The sequence below is a fragment of the Ziziphus jujuba genome, chromosome 7, assembly GCF_031755915.1.
Source record: "Ziziphus jujuba cultivar Dongzao chromosome 7, ASM3175591v1".
NCBI classification, from domain to species: domain Eukaryota; kingdom Viridiplantae; phylum Streptophyta; class Magnoliopsida; order Rosales; family Rhamnaceae; genus Ziziphus; species Ziziphus jujuba.
Genome location: NC_083385.1, coordinates 20585231 through 20603534, shown reverse-complemented (window position 1 = coordinate 20603534; position 18304 = coordinate 20585231). Strand labels below are relative to the sequence as shown.

Sequence of the window (18304 nt, the reverse complement as noted above, 5' to 3'; positions counted from 1 at the left end):
AGCCTCAACAATTTGGCCGAATTTGCTGTATTGCTTGCTGGCTTTACTGTATTTTACTGTATTAGCCTTTTCTTATTTTTCCAAGCATGGGCAACGTGTGGGCCTTCATATTCAGTTTATTTGGCATCATAAAAAGCATCTAGAAGCTGATTTGGAGCTCAATTTGGTCAAAGATTGGTCAAAGTCAACTTAGTCAAAAAGCTAGTATTATAGTTTCCTAATTTGATTCTACTTTTTGTTTTAGGAAATTACCATTACTTTTTAGTTTTTATTTATTTATTTTCTGGAAAAATAAGTTTAGGAAAGTTATTATTTTATTATTTTCATTGTAAATTAATTAATTCCTAATTCAAATTAGATTAGGAAAGGAGTGAAAATTTCGGCCACCATAGAACTCTTTATTGTGTGGCCTGTTTTACCTAGGGTTTTTAGGGTTTACTTTGTTTCTTTCAAAGCCTATTTAAAGGCTTATTTTTCAATAAGAATACAACTTTGATTTGATTGAGAAAATACTTGTGAGATTAATTATCTCTTTGTTCTTTGAGAACACCTAAAACACCATTAGAGAATTGGTTGTTTTAACTTGACTTATCAATAGGTTTTCCCTCCCCTATTGTGGCGTCTACATTATACCAAGGTTTCTAACCACAGGTTGGTTAGGGGTTGAGGTCAATTCCATTAGAACTTGAACTTAATTAAGATCCGGGCTAATATAATACGGGTTTAGGAGCAGGTCGTCCTAGGTTCGTATCAGGTATGTTGGTAATCTATCATATATGTTATGTAAATTGAGAATCTATATTACATAGTATTATTAATTAACATTATTCACTTTGTAGGTTTAATGAAGAAAAATACACGTGGCATTACGCAAGGATTGGAAATTCTAAAAACAATGGCATCCAATACTAAACTTCGCGTCCAAGTAAGTGATGGGGATATGCATGCATATGGTGACCATTGTTCTCCCTTTGCCAATCAGATTGGCATTGCTGTGCGTAACTTTGTTTCACCAAGATTGAAGGGATGGAAATATGCTTCTGATGATGAAAGGAAAATTGTCTACAAACATATTGCTGTGAGTAAAACTTAGACTCATATCATTAATATACCATATCAGTATTATAATAACTAACAAGGTTTTATTTTCCTTTTGTGTATAAGGATCGGTTTGACATTGATCTGAATGATCCTTAATGGATAGAGATTGTTGAGAGGCATTGTCGTGATAGGTACAAAAACAATAGGAGTTATTGCAACAATCATTTCAAGCTGTGTAAGATGCAAGGCAAAGACCCATTGCAATTTAGACCAAAAAGACTACGATGTCAAGAAGATTGGGAGTGGTTATGTGCTCATTTTGAGAGTCCAGAATTTTTGGTGAGTTAGAACTATTTAAACTGTTTAAAACTTTTTTTAAATTCATGTGTATATTTTATCATATTCTAAACCATTTATTTTATATATACAGAAACGTTTTAAAGCAGGGCAATGTAATAGGGCTAAAAGGCTATATAATCATCATGCTGGATCAAGATCGTTTATTGCAACAAGGGCAGCACTGGTTTGACATTCTTCAACAATTACTTTAGTTATATTTGAGAATGGATTATTTTTTCTTTATTATTTTTCCATATTATGGTAAATACTCGGTTCATAAAGTGCTTGATAAGTGAAATTTCCAATTGCATTAATATCTTTGATATCTTAGTGTTTACTTAGCAATTTTAAGGATAAATCTCTTGCTCATGCATCTTATGTCTATTGAAATTTGGTTGTCATTGGATGCTAATGGATTTTTACTAGTTTTGGTCCTTTGACAGTTTATAATATATGTCATGTATCTATAGCAGAATTGGGTTTGAGCTTAGAATTCCATGGCTTTAATGACTATTTAGTTTCATTGCCATGATAAAAAGGCAAAAATGTCAACAGTATCAGCTAAAAAGGACATTTACTATTACTACCTTTGTTATTCTGACAAACCTTTTATGCTTCAACTTTGTTGATATTGGATTTCTACCGCCTTGTAGCTATAGTTCTATGTGATTCTGTTGATTTGTTGTTACCTTTGTTTGTGAGCTATTTCTAAGCTATGAATCTTGGTGATTCATTGGGATGTTGAATTGAAGTTGGAGATTATGATTATAATGTTATATAAGTGTCTATATATACATATATATATACATACAGAAGGTTTAGTCCCAAATGTGAATGTGACTTTCCCTTTGTTTAAGCATGCAAGTAAAATTATCTTTCTTTTTATTTTGTAGTCATCTCCAAATGAACCAATTGGTGAGATTGAGTTTTTCAAGAGAACACCCTGGACACAAAAAAAAGGATGGAATAATGTTATAGCTAAATCATGATATGTAAGTTTTACTGATCACTCCTTAACTGGTTTGACATACTTGTAATATCTTATAATGACATTTTTATACCTTTCATGTTGTTAGAATGAGATGGTTCGGCTACAAGAAGCACAAACGCAGCAGACACAAGATGATGCTTCTCCTGATGATACTGGTGCACCGGTTTTTTTGACAGAAGCTGACATTCGTGCACAAGTCCTAGGTAGAAATGCTGGATTCATTTATGGTGTTGGACCAGCTCCAAGAAAGAGCTATAGCAGGCTGCTTAACCAACCTACCCCTCAGTTGGCTACAGAGTTTGAAGATTACAAGGTTGAGGTAAAAAGACTTGCACAAGTTGTGGATCAACAGGCAGAACTCATTGCCAGACTTTCTGCATTCTTGGATGTGAGTCAGCATCCTTCACGTCCCAGCCAGTCGCCGCCACCACCACCATCTACTGCAACAATGACTTGATGTTATGGTTTCTACTTGTGATATGCATAGCATTAAAATTCACCTATACATAGTTTTTTGATAGTGTACATAGTTAGAATGCAAAATATTTGCATTCACAGGTGAATTTTTGGCACTATGCATGGTTATAGACATTTGCAATCACAAGTCTTTTTGCAAAGCATGTACAGGCACAAGTGCTCAGCTTACAGTCCTTTTGATACACTACTTTCTGTTTGTAGTGTAAGTATATAAATGTATGTAATGACAATTATGTGTAGGCAAGGACACTACTTTATAATCCTATAATTATGACATGGATTTTGACTGAATTCGATACTATGCCCTCTCCATGGTAGAACGACATTTAACTGCAATGTTTTAAAGGTTTAGGAGGTTAAACGAACTTGAGGACAAAAATGCAAAATGAAAAATAGTTTGTGGGATTCCATCTCTCCCCTACATGATTTTAATTTTGTTTTTCTGTTATTATTTATTTTTTTTACATTTTATTGTTCTCAATAACAAGAATAAACATAATGAGACAAAAAAAAAAAAAAGCTTGTTTATATTAATGTTGTTTAAACTCAAGAGGAGGCAAGCTGCATTTTCTTTATTTTGCACTAGTTCGATTTTTTTTTTTTTTGTTTTTTTCACTAACTTTAATGTTATACTTATTTTTGAAGTAACTTATTTTTAATTTTTAATGTATTTTTAACTGTTCACATGCAAAATTATATGTATACACATATATATATGTATATATATTTTGTGCCTCAATGAATGCTTAACTTTTGACTATGAATTTATAATAAACGTGTTGTAAATTAATAATTGGTTCTATGCCAGGAAAAACACTTTTAATGTAATTGATTATTATTTGTCAAATCTTTTTGTTTTACTTAATATTCTTATCATTTTTTTGTTTTCGTAAATTAGTGCCACGATTATTACCAACATAACGTAATAATTATTTATGATTATATATTTTTTATTTTAATAATTAATTATAAAATTTACAAATTCTTACTCCCTTAATGATTAATTGTGAAATTTATATTTATAAGTTGTTGGAAGATATTTTGATTGTACAAATAGTTTGATGGAAAACGTCTAACATTCACGGTCTTAGTGTATTTTTCTAACATCAAATTATAACAAACCTTACTACAAATCTTAAGGGCTTAGATGTATTATAGCATAGTTTTTATAAGTAACTATATGTATATAGGGGAATGTACTGTGTACAAATTAGGGGTTTGACACATATTAGCGATCCTTAACTGTTATTAGCTAATGGTAAATAATCGCTTATTTTTATTAAAATAGATAATAAAAATAATTCTTTTTCAAAATTATAATATATTTAAAATATATCAATTTTCAACTATTGAATGATCCTGCAATTGCTAGTGCGATTTGTCAAACATATTTGTCAAATATTTTTGATAGAACACGACCCCATACATATATATAGTCCGCAATTTATTTGAGATACTATATGTCGCCGTATAATTATATATAAAATATGTGTTTAATTATTATGATTTTGATCCTTCTTTGTTTTCTCAATGAACATTTGTTATGTTATTATAGTTTTTATCATACAAAGAAAGATGTTATTTACATACTAATCTACAAAGATACTTGTACATTTATATATATATATATATATATTATCATTAGTGTTTAAATTCAAACTCATGATCATGATATAAAATAATTGCAAATGCACATAAACTTTTCTAATACTTAACCACATTATAAATATGTTTCCTAATAATTTACACTTGATTAATTAAGATGGACAAAATACATTTTTCGCTTTCCATACATATAGCTTTCATTGTTATTTAACACATATATATATATATATATATGGACATTGTTTTATAGAAAATGTATATTACAATATTTGTCATATGAATATTAAATTTTTATATGGTTAATTCTTAGGTTCATATGATTTGGACAGAAGAAAAAAAAAGAAAAAGAAAGAAAAGAAAGCAAAATAGAGAAAGTAAACGAAAATTTATATTGGAAAGTGAAACCCAAATATGAATTTCTACTTTGGTGGGAAGTTTTACCGCCTTTTTCCATATTTCCCATTTATTTCATTTTGCTAAAATCCCAATCTGTCCCTTATGTTTACGTTTTAACAAAAACAAATCCCCATTTAAAACATTTTGTGTGATAGGAGTCCACCCCTCTGTGCGTCCATTTCGACCGGTAACACTCTCAACCTCTCTCTTAGTTTTGTTTTCTTCTTTTCAAAATACAGCTTATTACCTCTGCTACCACCTATCAAATTTCGTCCAATTCCAGAATTTTGGCTGACTGAAGAAGTCATTCTTCATATGTATTTTTGCTCAGCTTGTAAGGTATACATGAATGATTGGGTTTTATACATATCAAATGAAAGCAACTGGATTGAGGAGCTGGTTGGATTTTCAGTTGGATGTGATGAGCCGAGAGGGAAAAGGTTCTTCATGACCTAAGGAAGGCATTCTTGGTAAGAGACATTTTCTTTCTGAGTTTGTGGTGTCTTTATGTAAATGACAGAGTTCTAGTACTGTAAATATTGAAAAATATATCAGATTTTTGTTTCTAGGTTCATACCAAACTACATGATGAGTCAATAGGAAAACAAATATATGTAACCTGCATTCTTTGTTGGAACAACTTCCAGCTTATTGCAGCATATATAGGATTAGGTGAATAGTTTTAGTTCCTATGACTTATACAAATTACATTTCCATATCCTATTTGGTTTTCATAATTTCTAAGCGTAATTATATGTCATTTCCTGGAATTATGGTTTGGTTGTTTGTGGATGAGGTGTTTTTTTCCATTTGACTTACCCTCCAATAAGATTGAAAAAACTAATTTATTATTTTGGCAAAAACAATAAAAGTAGTGCATCTACACAAACTTAAGCCCAAAAATCATGTGGCAGAGCAATTGAAATAACCAAATGTAGGGATACTTGCCAAACTCCAAATCAGCTTGTAAATCAAGTCATCATAGAAACATAATAACATTGTCCACATTCTATTTAAAATTTTATGTTACAAGATAACTCTATATCACACAGTTTAGCCATAACTTAATGCCTAGTAAGCTGGAAATTTCTATTCTTATTTTTTTTCAATAAAGTATATCTACATACATATAATTTTTATGTGATACATAAATATATATTAGCAGCTCCTGACATTGTGCTTCCACTACCTTGCTGTCACCTTTAAAAAGGATCATGCTATAAGAAAACACACTGGACACAAGGTCATTGAAGTTTTATCTTTATTATGATAAAGTGAAGTTGATTATCAATGTTAATTCTAGATGGCTATGAATATACTCCAAAAACAAATATTAGTGGAATGAATAATGCTTAGTATACCTATCATTGTTCTTTTTGTTGTTTTTTTTTTAAATAGACCATTTCATGTCTTTGAGTATATGAATTTTGCAACATCTGTTCTCCTTTTGCTAGTTAACTAGTTTATTATTCTTTTAATTTCCTATCCTTTAATGCTATCTTGCTGTGTATTGAGACACTTAAACCCATTTTAGCTTCAATATTGTACAAGTTAAGTTATTTTAAGTGCTTGATATATTATATCCTTATAACTATACTATTGGTTTCTTCTAGGAAGTTATGGAAAAAAAATGGATATGGTGTCATGATAAGCTGTCAGATGAATACACAAATGGTGTTAAATCATTTATTGAATTGGCTAAACATCATTTAGATGAAGATAATAGGACTAGATGTCCTTGTCGATATTGTCGGAATGTGTATTTCCAAGATATAAGTGTAGTTGGACGACATTTATGGGTGAAAGGATTTTCACCAGATTATCACAATTGGATTTATCATGGAGAGGCATTGAATTTTCAAGGTATTGAAATGGGTTTTGAGGAAGATGATGAAGCTGTTGAACATGATAGGGAAGAAGATGATAATGATGATATGATGGTAGCATTGCAAGATGCTACAGGTGACATGGATATTGATGTAGATGCATATGAAGGTCATATTGGAGATCAAGATCATAGAAATAAAGAATTTTCAGGATTATTTGCTGAAGTTGAAAGCGAGTTATATCCAGGGTGTACAAAGTTCTCTGCATTGACTTTTTTGGTTAGGTTAATGCATATAAAAGCTTTAAACCATTGGAGTAACAAGTCATTTAGTATGTTGCTTGAACTTCTCAAGGAAGCATTTCCAGAGGGTACTAAATTGCCAAAGTCTTACTACAAGGCAAAATGTACACTTCATGCACTTGGATTAGGATATGAAATGATTCATGCTTGTAAATGGGATTGTGCATTGTTTTGGAAAGAATCAGCTAAATTGGATAAATGTCCAATATGTGCTGAACCGAGATACAAATTTCAAGGTACTGAGGGGAAAAGGATCCCTCAAAAGGTGCTTCGATATTTTCCTATCTCTCCAAGATTGCAAAGATTATTTACATCTCGCCATACTGCTATTGATATGAGATGGCACAAAGAGAAGCGTCCTAACACAAATGGAGTATTGAGGCATCCAGCAGATGGAGAAGCATGGAAGCACTTTGATGAACAATATCCGATATTTGCTATGGATCCTTGTAATGTCCGGCTAGGTGCTGCCACTGATGGATTTAATCCTTTTAGTAACATGAGTACTTCATATAGCATGTGGCCAGTGATGTTAGTGCCTTATAACCTGCCACCTTGGAAATGCATGAAAGAGACTTTTTCGATGATGTCACCATTAATACCAGGCCCAACGGCACCTGGAAAAGACATTGATGTGTACTTACTGCCTATGATTGATGAATTGAAAGATCTATGGACAAATGGTGTCACCACTTATGACATCTCTAAAAAGGAGAGGTTTACAATGCATGCAGCAGTGTTGTGGACAATACATGACTTTCCAGCATATGGAACACTTTCTGGATGGAGTACCAAAGGATACAAAGCATGTCCGACTTGTAATGAAGATACTTCTTCCCAAGCTTTAAGAAGTAAGATTTGTTACATGGGACATTGTCGATATTTATCCATAAATCATGCATGGAGAAATAATCGACAATATGATGGAAAGCCTGAACGAAGGTTAGCTCCAAGGCAGTTTTCAGGAGCTGAAATATTACAACAGTTAGATAGGACAATTGAGAGCAGACCGGGGAAACATCCTAACAATGTGGATAAAAAGAGAAAACGTGCTGCCTGTGAATTAAATTGGACAAGGAAAAGCATATTTTTTGAACTAGAATATTGGTCTAAATTAAAATTTCGGCACAATTTGGATGTGATGCATATTGAGAAAAACATTTGTGATAATATAGTTGGAACAATGTTGGACATCAAAGGTAAGTCGAAGGATACTGACAAGGCACGTATGGATTTAAAGGATCTGAATATTCGAAAAGAATTGCATTTACAAGAAACTGGCGGTAAAGTTTTGAAACCTTTGGCATGTTTTTCATTAACAAGGGATGAAAAACATGAGTTTTGTAAGTTTTTGAAGTCTGTCAAATTTCCAAATGGCTATGCTGCTAATATTTCAAAGAATTTGAACATTAAGGATGGTAAGATATCAGGTTTGAAAACTCATGATAGTCATGTTCTTTTGCAACAACTTTTTCCCGTGGGTATAAGACCTTACATTAAGAAAGAGGTTTGTGGAACAATTATTGAAATGTGCATGTTCTTCCAAAAACTTTGTGCACGAACTCTATCTGTTTCAGACTTGGATATGTTACAAGAGGGGATAATACTTACATTGTGTAAATTGGAAAGAACATTCCCTCCAGCCTTTTTTGATATCATGGTTCATCTAGCAGTTCACCTACCATATGAGGCAAAAATGGCAGGACCAGTACATACTCGTTGGATGTATCCTTTTGAAAGGTAAAGCCTTTGGTTATTAAAGTTGATCAATCAATTTACATTCTTTTAATTTTTTTAATTTTTTTACTTCTTTTTTTATTTTTATGATATTTTTCATTCACTATTAGAGCTTTGGGAACATTGAAAAAATATGTGAGAAATAAAGCTCATCCAGAAGGTTCAATAGCAGAGGGTTATGTTGTCAATGAGGCATTAACTTATTGTTCAATGTACCTTCATGGTATTGAAACTCGATTCAATCGGCCAGAACGTAATAAAGATGGTGAGAATCAGATTGCTTCGACTTTGTCAGTATTCACTCAAGCTGTGAACTTGTTGGGGAAACCTCAATTTGTTGAACTGAAAGATGATGATTATAAAAAAGCTCATTGGTACATCCTTTACAATTGCTGTGAGTTGCAGCCATATTTTGAGTAAGAACCAAAACTTATATATTATTAGTTGAAGTTCAAAATAAGTAAATTATAAATCCATACTTCTAATTAAATTACATTTTTGCAGTGAGCACACCAAACTATTGCAAAACAGGGGTGTCACGAGTATTCTGCAGGTACAAGAAAAGGAATTTCCACAATGGTTTGAACAAAGGGTATGTATTTTTTACTTATAAAAGGTAAAATTCCAGCTTGATATGTAAGTATTGTTAATTAATTAAAAATACATTTTCACAGATAAAATATTTAAGTAGATGTAAATATCCAATGGTAATTGATGAGTTGTACTCACTAGCATGTGGTCCTGATTATGGAATAAGATCATATAGTGGATGTGTAGTAAATGGAGTTCGATATCGCACAAAAGTTCGTGATGATAGGCGTGTCACTCAAAATTGTGGAATTTGGGTTGTAGGTGATCATGATGGTGAATCTTGTGACTTTTATGGGGTAATAGAAGACATTCTTGTGTTAGACTATAGGTCCAAACACTCTGTTGTACTTTTTAGATGTACATGGTTTGACACAAATGTGAAAAAGAAAAAGAAGATCACAGAGTTTCAAATCACAAGCATTAATGTCACTTCATATTGGTATAAGAACGACCCTTTTGTCCTTGCCTCACAAGCTAAACAAGTGTTTTTACGTGGATGATTACAAGATGGGTCAACATTGGAAAGTGGTTCGAAAGGTGCATCACCGTCATCTGTGGGATTTTCTAGACGGATTAGATGAAGGTGATGATCATGGTGATTCATTTGAAGTTTATGAGTTGGGTGCTTATCAAGAAAATGATTCAATGGACATTCAAAATTTATTTGAATCAATTGATATTGAACGTCTTAATCGTGAAGATATTGACCCAATAGAAATTAATTTGAAGAGTGCAACAAACTATGAAGATGCAGATAGTGAGGCAGAGAGTGGAGATTTTGAAGATGTAGATAGTGGTGCAGAGAGTGAAGATTATGAAGATGCAGATAGTGGCACAGAGAATGAAGATAATGGGGAGTACAATGAGGAAACCGACAATGATAGTGAAGATGAGTTGTTAAGTAATGGTGAAACCGGTGAGGATACTGACTCATTTGCATAAATAACTATATATATTTTTTTCCTTTATTCAGTTTCCTGTGTAATGATTTCTGTTCATGTTAAAGATGATTATGCTCCATTTTAAACTAATTTAATATAACAATATGTTGCTTTTTTAATATAGCTTACTAGCATATATATATATATATATATTAAGTCCAGAATGTTCATATTGTCAGCTAATAATTCGTTTTTGTTTTTATTGTCATCACTTTACATATACTCTTATTCTTTAAAGTTTTATCACAATATGATTATAATGCACCATGTTATCACCTTGGACATATTAGAAAGTTCCTTCACTTTGCATATACTAATTACTTGTACTGTTGTATTTATGTAATGATTTCTCTTCATCATACTGTTGTATTTGTGTAATGATTTATATTCATGTTTATGCTGATCATGCTCCATTTTAACTATAGGTTAATATAACCTACGCTGTCTTTTGAATGTGGTTTATTTGCATATATTAATTACTTATATTTATATTCTCACTTAATAATTTCTTTATTTTTATGTCATCATCAATTCCAATATGCTTTTATTTTTTAAAACAGGGGTGTCATCATAATAAAATATATTGCACCATCTTACCACCTTGGACAAGCACCTAATGACAAAAAAGAGTACTTTTTTTTTTCTTTTTTGTTGCAATTGATTACATCTACAGTGCCGAACATGATCCTAATAGGATATTTCTTAAAGTGAATTAGGAGGATTAGATATATAAAAATATAAATATATATATATATACATATGTATATTTGTTTTTATTCCAATTCATGATAATATTTAGAGTAACAGTGATTCTATTTCCTTCAATGTTTTATCTTGTGCAAGTTATTTTTAGATTGAGAATTACTTGTATATTTGTGTAGAGTTTGTTTTGATTGAAAATTAATTATGTATTTTCATTTGTGAATTTATGCTCAATCATGAATGTTATTGGCTTAATAAAAAATGTTTTATTGGTGAAATTATTATTGCATTTTTTAGAGTTTGTCTTTTTTTTCCTAAATTTTTTATTGCCTCTATTTGTCAAATATTCACAAATGCATTTAGTGTTCTTGGAGAATTTCAATGGAAGTGAGGGATATTTATTATAGAATACTATTGGAGCTGAATCAGTTATGCACATTTTTTTTCCCCAATATATCAATCAATTAGTAATTTGTTTCTAATTTGTTTCGTTTGTATTTTGTCTTCAATTTTTTTTAATGTTTTTTTATATTTAAGAATGAGATGGTATGATTACAACAAACATGCGTTGATACAGTTTATGGTACGATTACAATAACCATGGATATTGGTGCGTGCTTTTCAAATTACATTGTAGCATCTCACAAGTATAAATTATATTGTTTGCTTTATTCATGTTATATACAGATGCTTTTTCTTCTTTAATATTTTGTGTTTGCAATGTAAATATAGTGTGATATCAATTTCATGTATGTAATGAAATTTATAATAATATAATCAGTTTTATACTTTTTGGTTAAACATATAATTGAAATTATACAATATTATTAATATTTATTAACATTCATAAGCATAATTCACTATCAATCTATTGGTCACTCAAATTATATTTCACCAACCAATTCAATGGATACCAAAATAAAGGTTTATAGAAATCCAATATTGGTAATTGATAATGCCCTTTATTTTGGTATACAGTGAAAAAGGGATACAGTGACTAATATTTTTGTCATTAAAATGCATTTCAAATTGGCAATGATTATTATTATTAACCATAACATTCGTTAGTGAAAGGTTTCTCGACGACCAAATAATAGTTACAGAGTAATAAAATTTGCCACCAATTGTAACTAGCCACTATACCAACAATTTTAGTGACTACAAAAATGTGTCACTCAAACACTATTTAAGGACCAAATAATAAGTCGTTGAAACTACATTCTTCGACCAAATCACATTGCTGCTAAAACCATATTTTTGCAACCAACTACATGGTCGTTCAAAACCTCTTTTGATGACTGGAACATTTTGTCATTGAATACGGTTTTTAGTGACCATAATTTTGGCCATGAATATTTTAATAATTGGTCCCATAACATTTTTTGGTTACGAAGTTATAAGTTTTTATGACTAAAATATATGCTTAAAGTGACCATAAATAGTCACCAACACAGCATTAAGTGACAAAATATTGGTTGCTCATATTTTATAATTGGTCGGTAAAAGCTTAAAATTGGTGTCCTTTTTAATATTCAAGGCGTTTTAAAGACTAATTTATGGTCACAAAATCCTTAAAAACTAGCCACTAAAACCTCAACTGATTTAGCAACCAACATATATTAGTTACTAAATAGAATCTGTTACGACGTTTAAGCGACCACGTGGTGACCACGGTTTTTTGGTCTCTAAAAGCCACTGGGGACCAAAATAGGATGTTTTGCAACCAAATTAATGGTTGTTAAAAGGCATTTTTTTAGTAGTGTGACCTACATCCTCAGTCAACTCCAAACATATGGTAGGCAGAAGCTTACTCAAAATTTAATGCCAACATAAATACCATAGCAGGGATGAGGTCGGACATAGCAGATATGAATGTGGCCGAGTTTAAAGACAAGCTCTCAGCATATAGAATTTGGCCTAATAATGCTTTGTCTCAATTTTAAGAATAAATTAATTAGTAATTAATTAAAAAGTGAAAACAGGAATACTATTTCAAATTATGAAAACCCCACAAGAAATATTTATATTAGTGTTTTGGAAAAGGAGGGGGGGTGGTAGTGCGCTGGGGGAACTAGTTATTTGTTCATCATCATAAAGGAACACCAACAAATCGATAGATGTTTTCAACTGTTTTCTTACCCAGAGATCTCACAAAGAAATCCTTGAAAGCTGATCATCCATGTCAATTTTGGTCTGGTCTTCCTGTAATAGTATGGATTAGGCAGATTACGTAATATAAGTATAGCATGGAGATTCATATATATTAATCTAAGACGAACAAATTGCCTAATTTCCCTTCCAGGAAATATATGTTGCTGCAATAGTATGACAGTTTCCGCACCATGTGCACTGTTAAGCGTTGTTTCCAGATCTAGTTATATGAAGAAGAAAGGAAAAAAAGTAGATCAAATCAATCAACAAGAGTAGCTCTTCCCAATTTATATGGATCGAAAACTTATAGTTGCGTTTGCCATCTGTTAATTCATAATTATTGATTGCATAATAAATTAATTAAGTTGCAAGAAAAAAATGTTTGACATGGTGGATCAGGATGACCTTTGATCTCTTGAGAGTTCTGGCACCTGTGCCTTCACATATCACCTGTAGGACCTTATTATTTCCGCACTAGTACTTATTTAGTAGGAAGGAAAAAATAATTAAAAAATGAAGCTAAAACGATAGAGAACCACATTAGAATGACAATTCTGAAACAGACATATATAGAAGAACTTCAAATTAAGATGAAATTTGGATGAAAAAGGATTGGTAGTTGTTCCTTCATCAATGGCGACATTGATTTGTAATTGTCTACATTCTTACCGCCATTGCCACCATCACTGCTGGCTCTACAATTCATCCAAATTTAGTAGAACAGCCATCACCACAGTATTATAATAATTACCACTTTCCAAAGTATTACCAATTTTTTTTATCCAAGTCTCGCGAAGAAATTAAGGTGGCAAAGGTGGAAATTGTTAGGAGTCACATTTCATATAGAAAGGCATATTGAAAACAATTAGCTAAGTACATGGATTAATGCTAAAGATCTCAAACTTCCTTTAATATTTATGTCGAATAATCACCTATGAATGTGGAATAAAGACAGACAATTTCTGATTTCATAACTTGGGAAAAAGCTTTCGCTACTTTTCATTTTTCATTTAAGATTCCTTCTCATCATGGCTTGAATAGTAGATAATTTACAAGTTGAGCTACTTAATATTCTCTTACTTTGATCATACAAAATCTATTTGTACAAGTACTGATAAGAAAATCTCAACGTTACATAAAATTATATCTTAAACCAAAAAAAAAAAAAAAAAGAAAGAAAGAAAGAAGAAAAAAACCGATGCCATGTAAAAATCAGTCATCTTAGAGTCGTGATGTAGCAGAAAACTATTTATAGAAATTAATAAGAAGAAAAAGAAAAGAAATGATAAGGAATCAACTTTCCATAAGGAAAGCTTGAGGAACCATAAAGATGGAGGCAAACATATATCTATATGCAATCATAATCGATGCTGATTCCTTCATACATAGCAAGCTTCAACAACAACCATCAATAGCACATGTTTGAATCCCTCAATTTGACTGAAGAAATTCAACACCATTTTCACCTTAATTTCTCTGATATTTCACTCCTCCAAAAAACTTCTTAATTATTCTTCTTCAGATGGAACTCTATAGCTTCTTGATCTCTTTCTTGAGTAGTGGTAGGTATTGTAATGAGGTTATTTATAGCGAATATTTAAGCATATTAATAGGTAGATTATCTGCATTGCATGAGCCCCAAGCTACCTATAGTTACCCATGCCGTCTAAGAACCAATTGTACATAATTAATAACAATAATAAATAAATAAATAAATAATGCTATTTGTCAACATTTGATCACGACTTGTTTTACATTTCCTTTTTCATTTTTTTTTAATTTTACTTTAAAATCTGAACCAAAATCAAACTAAAAACTAAAAACCCACCGTTTTGCAATGTGTAGCACATGACCCTGGTTACCAAAGCTCTCTGTGTTGATACTCGATATCTAACCGGCGTGGTTGACTCGGTTGGATTTCCACGAGGGCCTCACCACCATTGATTGTATATGGAGAATCTCATCCGCCAACAACGGGTGTTTAGACCAAACTAGAGCAGAACGATACCTTTGAAGAATAGCGCTATTTATGAAAAGACAAAAAATTATTGTCAAAGAATAGCGCTATTTAATAATAATTATTGGCAGTTGATTTCAGTTTAGATGTTAGAGGAAATAAATTAAGACAAAAAATGAAAAGAAAAATTTAGGTCATGTGAGCATCAGGTAGCTATGGTTAACAGAATTAGTTAGGACTTAATAATTTAAAAAAAAAAAAAAGAGATCTATAACTTATTGGAAAGTCTATTGTGACATTATATTGATGCCATTTGTCCCATCCCATTAAATAAGTAAATGACTTGCTGACAAAGTCTCAGTGATCGGTTTTTTGCTTTAACCAAAGTTCCTTTTCTTTTTTTCCCTTCGTTTTGTTTTATTATAATTACCTTCTTCTTTTTTGTCGTATTATTAAATAAACCATAAGCAATTCACGGTGACACATTGCCTTAATTTACAGCAATTTACAATAAATATGTTAGAGATAAGCATCAATGAGTTTCACTTAGCTAAAGGATTGTTGGTTTCCTTTATTATGTTGTTTTATCAAACCTCTTGTTTTTATCTTCTTATGCTTATCAGAAATTATATTGTCCATATTTTGTATCTAATATGTGTATATAAATAGATTTGCTATAACTCAAAATACATCACAAAATATATCATTTTTTTTTTGTCAAACCTATTTTATTAATTTGGCATCAGCGCTTAAAAATGATCATTCCTTTTTTACTTTTTTTTGCCCTCAAATTTACAATGTCAACAGTATTTGAATCAAGAACTCCCTCCACCAGCAAAGGACAACCAACTCTCCTGGTCACATCTCAATCAGGAATGACTACTCCACTTGTTGGAATGTTCACTCATTTATTGTCCTCCAAACTGAACTATACCAACTTCCTGTAGCTGCATCAATTGGTGTTGGCTGCTATCAAAGGTAATAGAGCTCTATCTTATATTATTGACAATAGTGAAATGCTTGTCGAATAAATAGATGGTGAAGCTAGGAAAGCAAACCAATTCAATGAAGCATTCATCCAATGGCAGAAGATTGATCATACATTGATGTATTGGCTTCTAGAATCTATGACTTATTATATGCAAACACATATGGTGGGCTGTAATACTTCTTATAGGTATGGCAAACTGTTGAAAGAATTATTTACTCAAAATCTAGAGCATGTAAAATGCAATATAAGATGCAGTTACAAACTATCAAAAAGGAAAATTTATCCATAGCTGAATATCTTGTTAAAATCAACTATTGATCCGTTAGCCTCTGCAGGTCACATTGTCTCAGAAGAAGATCAAATTCTACACATTTTAGCTGATTTGGGTTTTGAATATGATGCTTTTGTGATCTCCATTATAACATGGATTGAACCTTTACGATTCCAAGAAGTATGTGCAATGCTTTTGGCTCATGAATCCAGATTAGATTAAGCTACTACACTACTTAATGATCTCATGACAGTTCATCTTTCTTATGACAAGGAATTAACTCCAAAGAAATATTTGCCAGTAACAACATCACTCCAAAATAATTATAGTAATTGAGGATCCTTTCAATGTGATAGGGGACGTGAATCCTGAGGTAAAGGCCAAGGTCAATCAAATCGTGTGTCTTGCCAACTTTGTGGAATAGGAGGTCATATTGCCTTGAATTGTTTCCAGTTGAAACAACATTCGAACAACCACTCTTCTCAATATTCCAACTTACATCTTAAATGAATGCAATGGCCACACTACCTGATAGCTTACTGGTCTAGAGAAAATGTATATGGACAATGGAGAAGGTTTAGATATAACTGATACTAGAAACATCTTTCTTTTTTCTAAGTTCTTAAATCGTTCATTACATCTGAAAAATATATTACATGTTCCTAAAATCACAAAAAATTCTTTTAAATGTTTTCAAGTTCTCCCTTGATAATAATACATTTTTTGAGTTTTATCCAACTGTTTGTTTTGTTAAGGATCGGGTAATGCGTGCAACACTTTAGGAAGGCAAGCTTAGAGGAGGTTTATACTATTTTGCAGTTAATAAACCTTAGGTGATCAACCATGGTGATACGAACCTAGGTCAACTTGCTCCTAAACCCATAGTATATTAGCTCGGATCACAATTAAGTTCAAGTTCTAATGGTCACCTTAACCTCTAATCAACTTATAATTAGAAACCTTGGTATATGAAAAAAATGCCACAATAGGTGATGGATATCCCATTGATAAGTCAAATTAAAATACTTGATTTCTATTAAGTATTTTATTAAGTGCTTTAGGTGTTCAAAGAGAACAAAAAGAATTCTTTCTCAAAAATATTTTTCTATATGAATAATGTACTTAATTTTATTGAGAAAATAAACCTTTAAATGGGTTTTAAAGACAAAATCAAACCCTAAAACACCATGGAGAAACCAGCCATTGGTTTAGGAAACTAGGTGTTGCAGAATTCTCCTCCTTTCCTAATCTAATTTGGATTAATTAATTCCTTTATTTTGAATTAGGAATTAATTAATTTACAATTGAAATAATAAAATATCAAATTTCCTAAGTTAATTCGTCTAGAAATAAAAAAATAAAAACCAAAATAAAAGATAGTTTCCTAAAACAAAAAGTCAAACTACAATTAGGAAACTAGTTGATTAGTTGATAATTAAGCTATCTTTATCCAATCACCAACTAGTTTAGGCTCCAAATAAGCTCCCATATGCCATGGAGGATGCCAAATAGGATTAATAATGATTCCTATACGTTGCCTCTTGATTGGAATAAATCAAACTTGCTTGAACAACAAAAGAAGTCAAAGTCAGCACCAAAATGAGCATTTTCGGCCAACAAAGGGAGTCATTCACACAAGTGGAATTTAAATGCTTTTGCTTCTGCCTTGAAATGATTCCATGCCCTCTTGGTGATATCAATTGAGTTCATAAAGTGTTGAATCTATTCTTTGCTACCCAGGGTCCAAAAATATACCAAAACAGCTTGTTGGGTCCATGTTCGCCTTCGTAACTTGAATATACAAGACAGGCTTTGGATCTTCGGATTATGTCATGCCCTTTTGAGACTGAATCACTCCTTGGATGAAGCTAACCAGATTATCCTTGAATTTCCTAGCTTGTGCCCTAGTGATTGGTCCCGTCTTCATTTGTAAACACCACAGTGAGTACTTGGTTGTATGGGTTCGAGCGGATTCTCATCACATGG

General features: G+C 31.6%; 1 protein-coding gene and 1 non-coding gene across 2 annotated transcripts; both read left to right on the top strand.

The window, feature by feature from the left end:
- The first annotated feature begins 6468 nt into the window (after positions 1 to 6468).
- On the top strand, positions 6469 to 9805 carry LOC132804486 (uncharacterized). The gene is made up of 6 exons (XM_060818895.1): positions 6469 to 8035; positions 8153 to 8280; positions 8377 to 8717; positions 8855 to 9088; positions 9219 to 9306; positions 9389 to 9805. The coding sequence occupies exons 1-6, from the start codon at positions 6469 to 6471 to the stop codon at positions 9803 to 9805; spliced, it is 2775 nt and encodes a 924-aa protein (XP_060674878.1).
- A 6585-nt stretch (positions 9806 to 16390) lies between these two features.
- On the top strand, positions 16391 to 16518 carry LOC112492665 (small nucleolar RNA Z247). Its single transcript, XR_003057112.3, has one exon. It is a non-coding gene; the product is annotated as a small nucleolar RNA Z247 (small nucleolar RNA).
- Positions 16519 to 18304: the final 1786 nt, after the last annotated feature.

Bases quoted from the DNA above. Each gene is read 5' to 3' on its own strand.
- LOC132804486 (XM_060818895.1), top strand. From the start codon at position 6,469: ATGGAAAAAAAATGGATATGGTGTCATGATAAGCTGTCAGATGAATAC. The intron at 9,089-9,218 runs GTACATCCTTTA...ACATTTTTGCAG, and splicing joins GATTATAAAAAAGCTCATTG to TGAGCACACCAAACTATTGC. The intron at 9,307-9,388 runs GTATGTATTTTT...ACATTTTCACAG, and splicing joins CACAATGGTTTGAACAAAGG to ATAAAATATTTAAGTAGATG.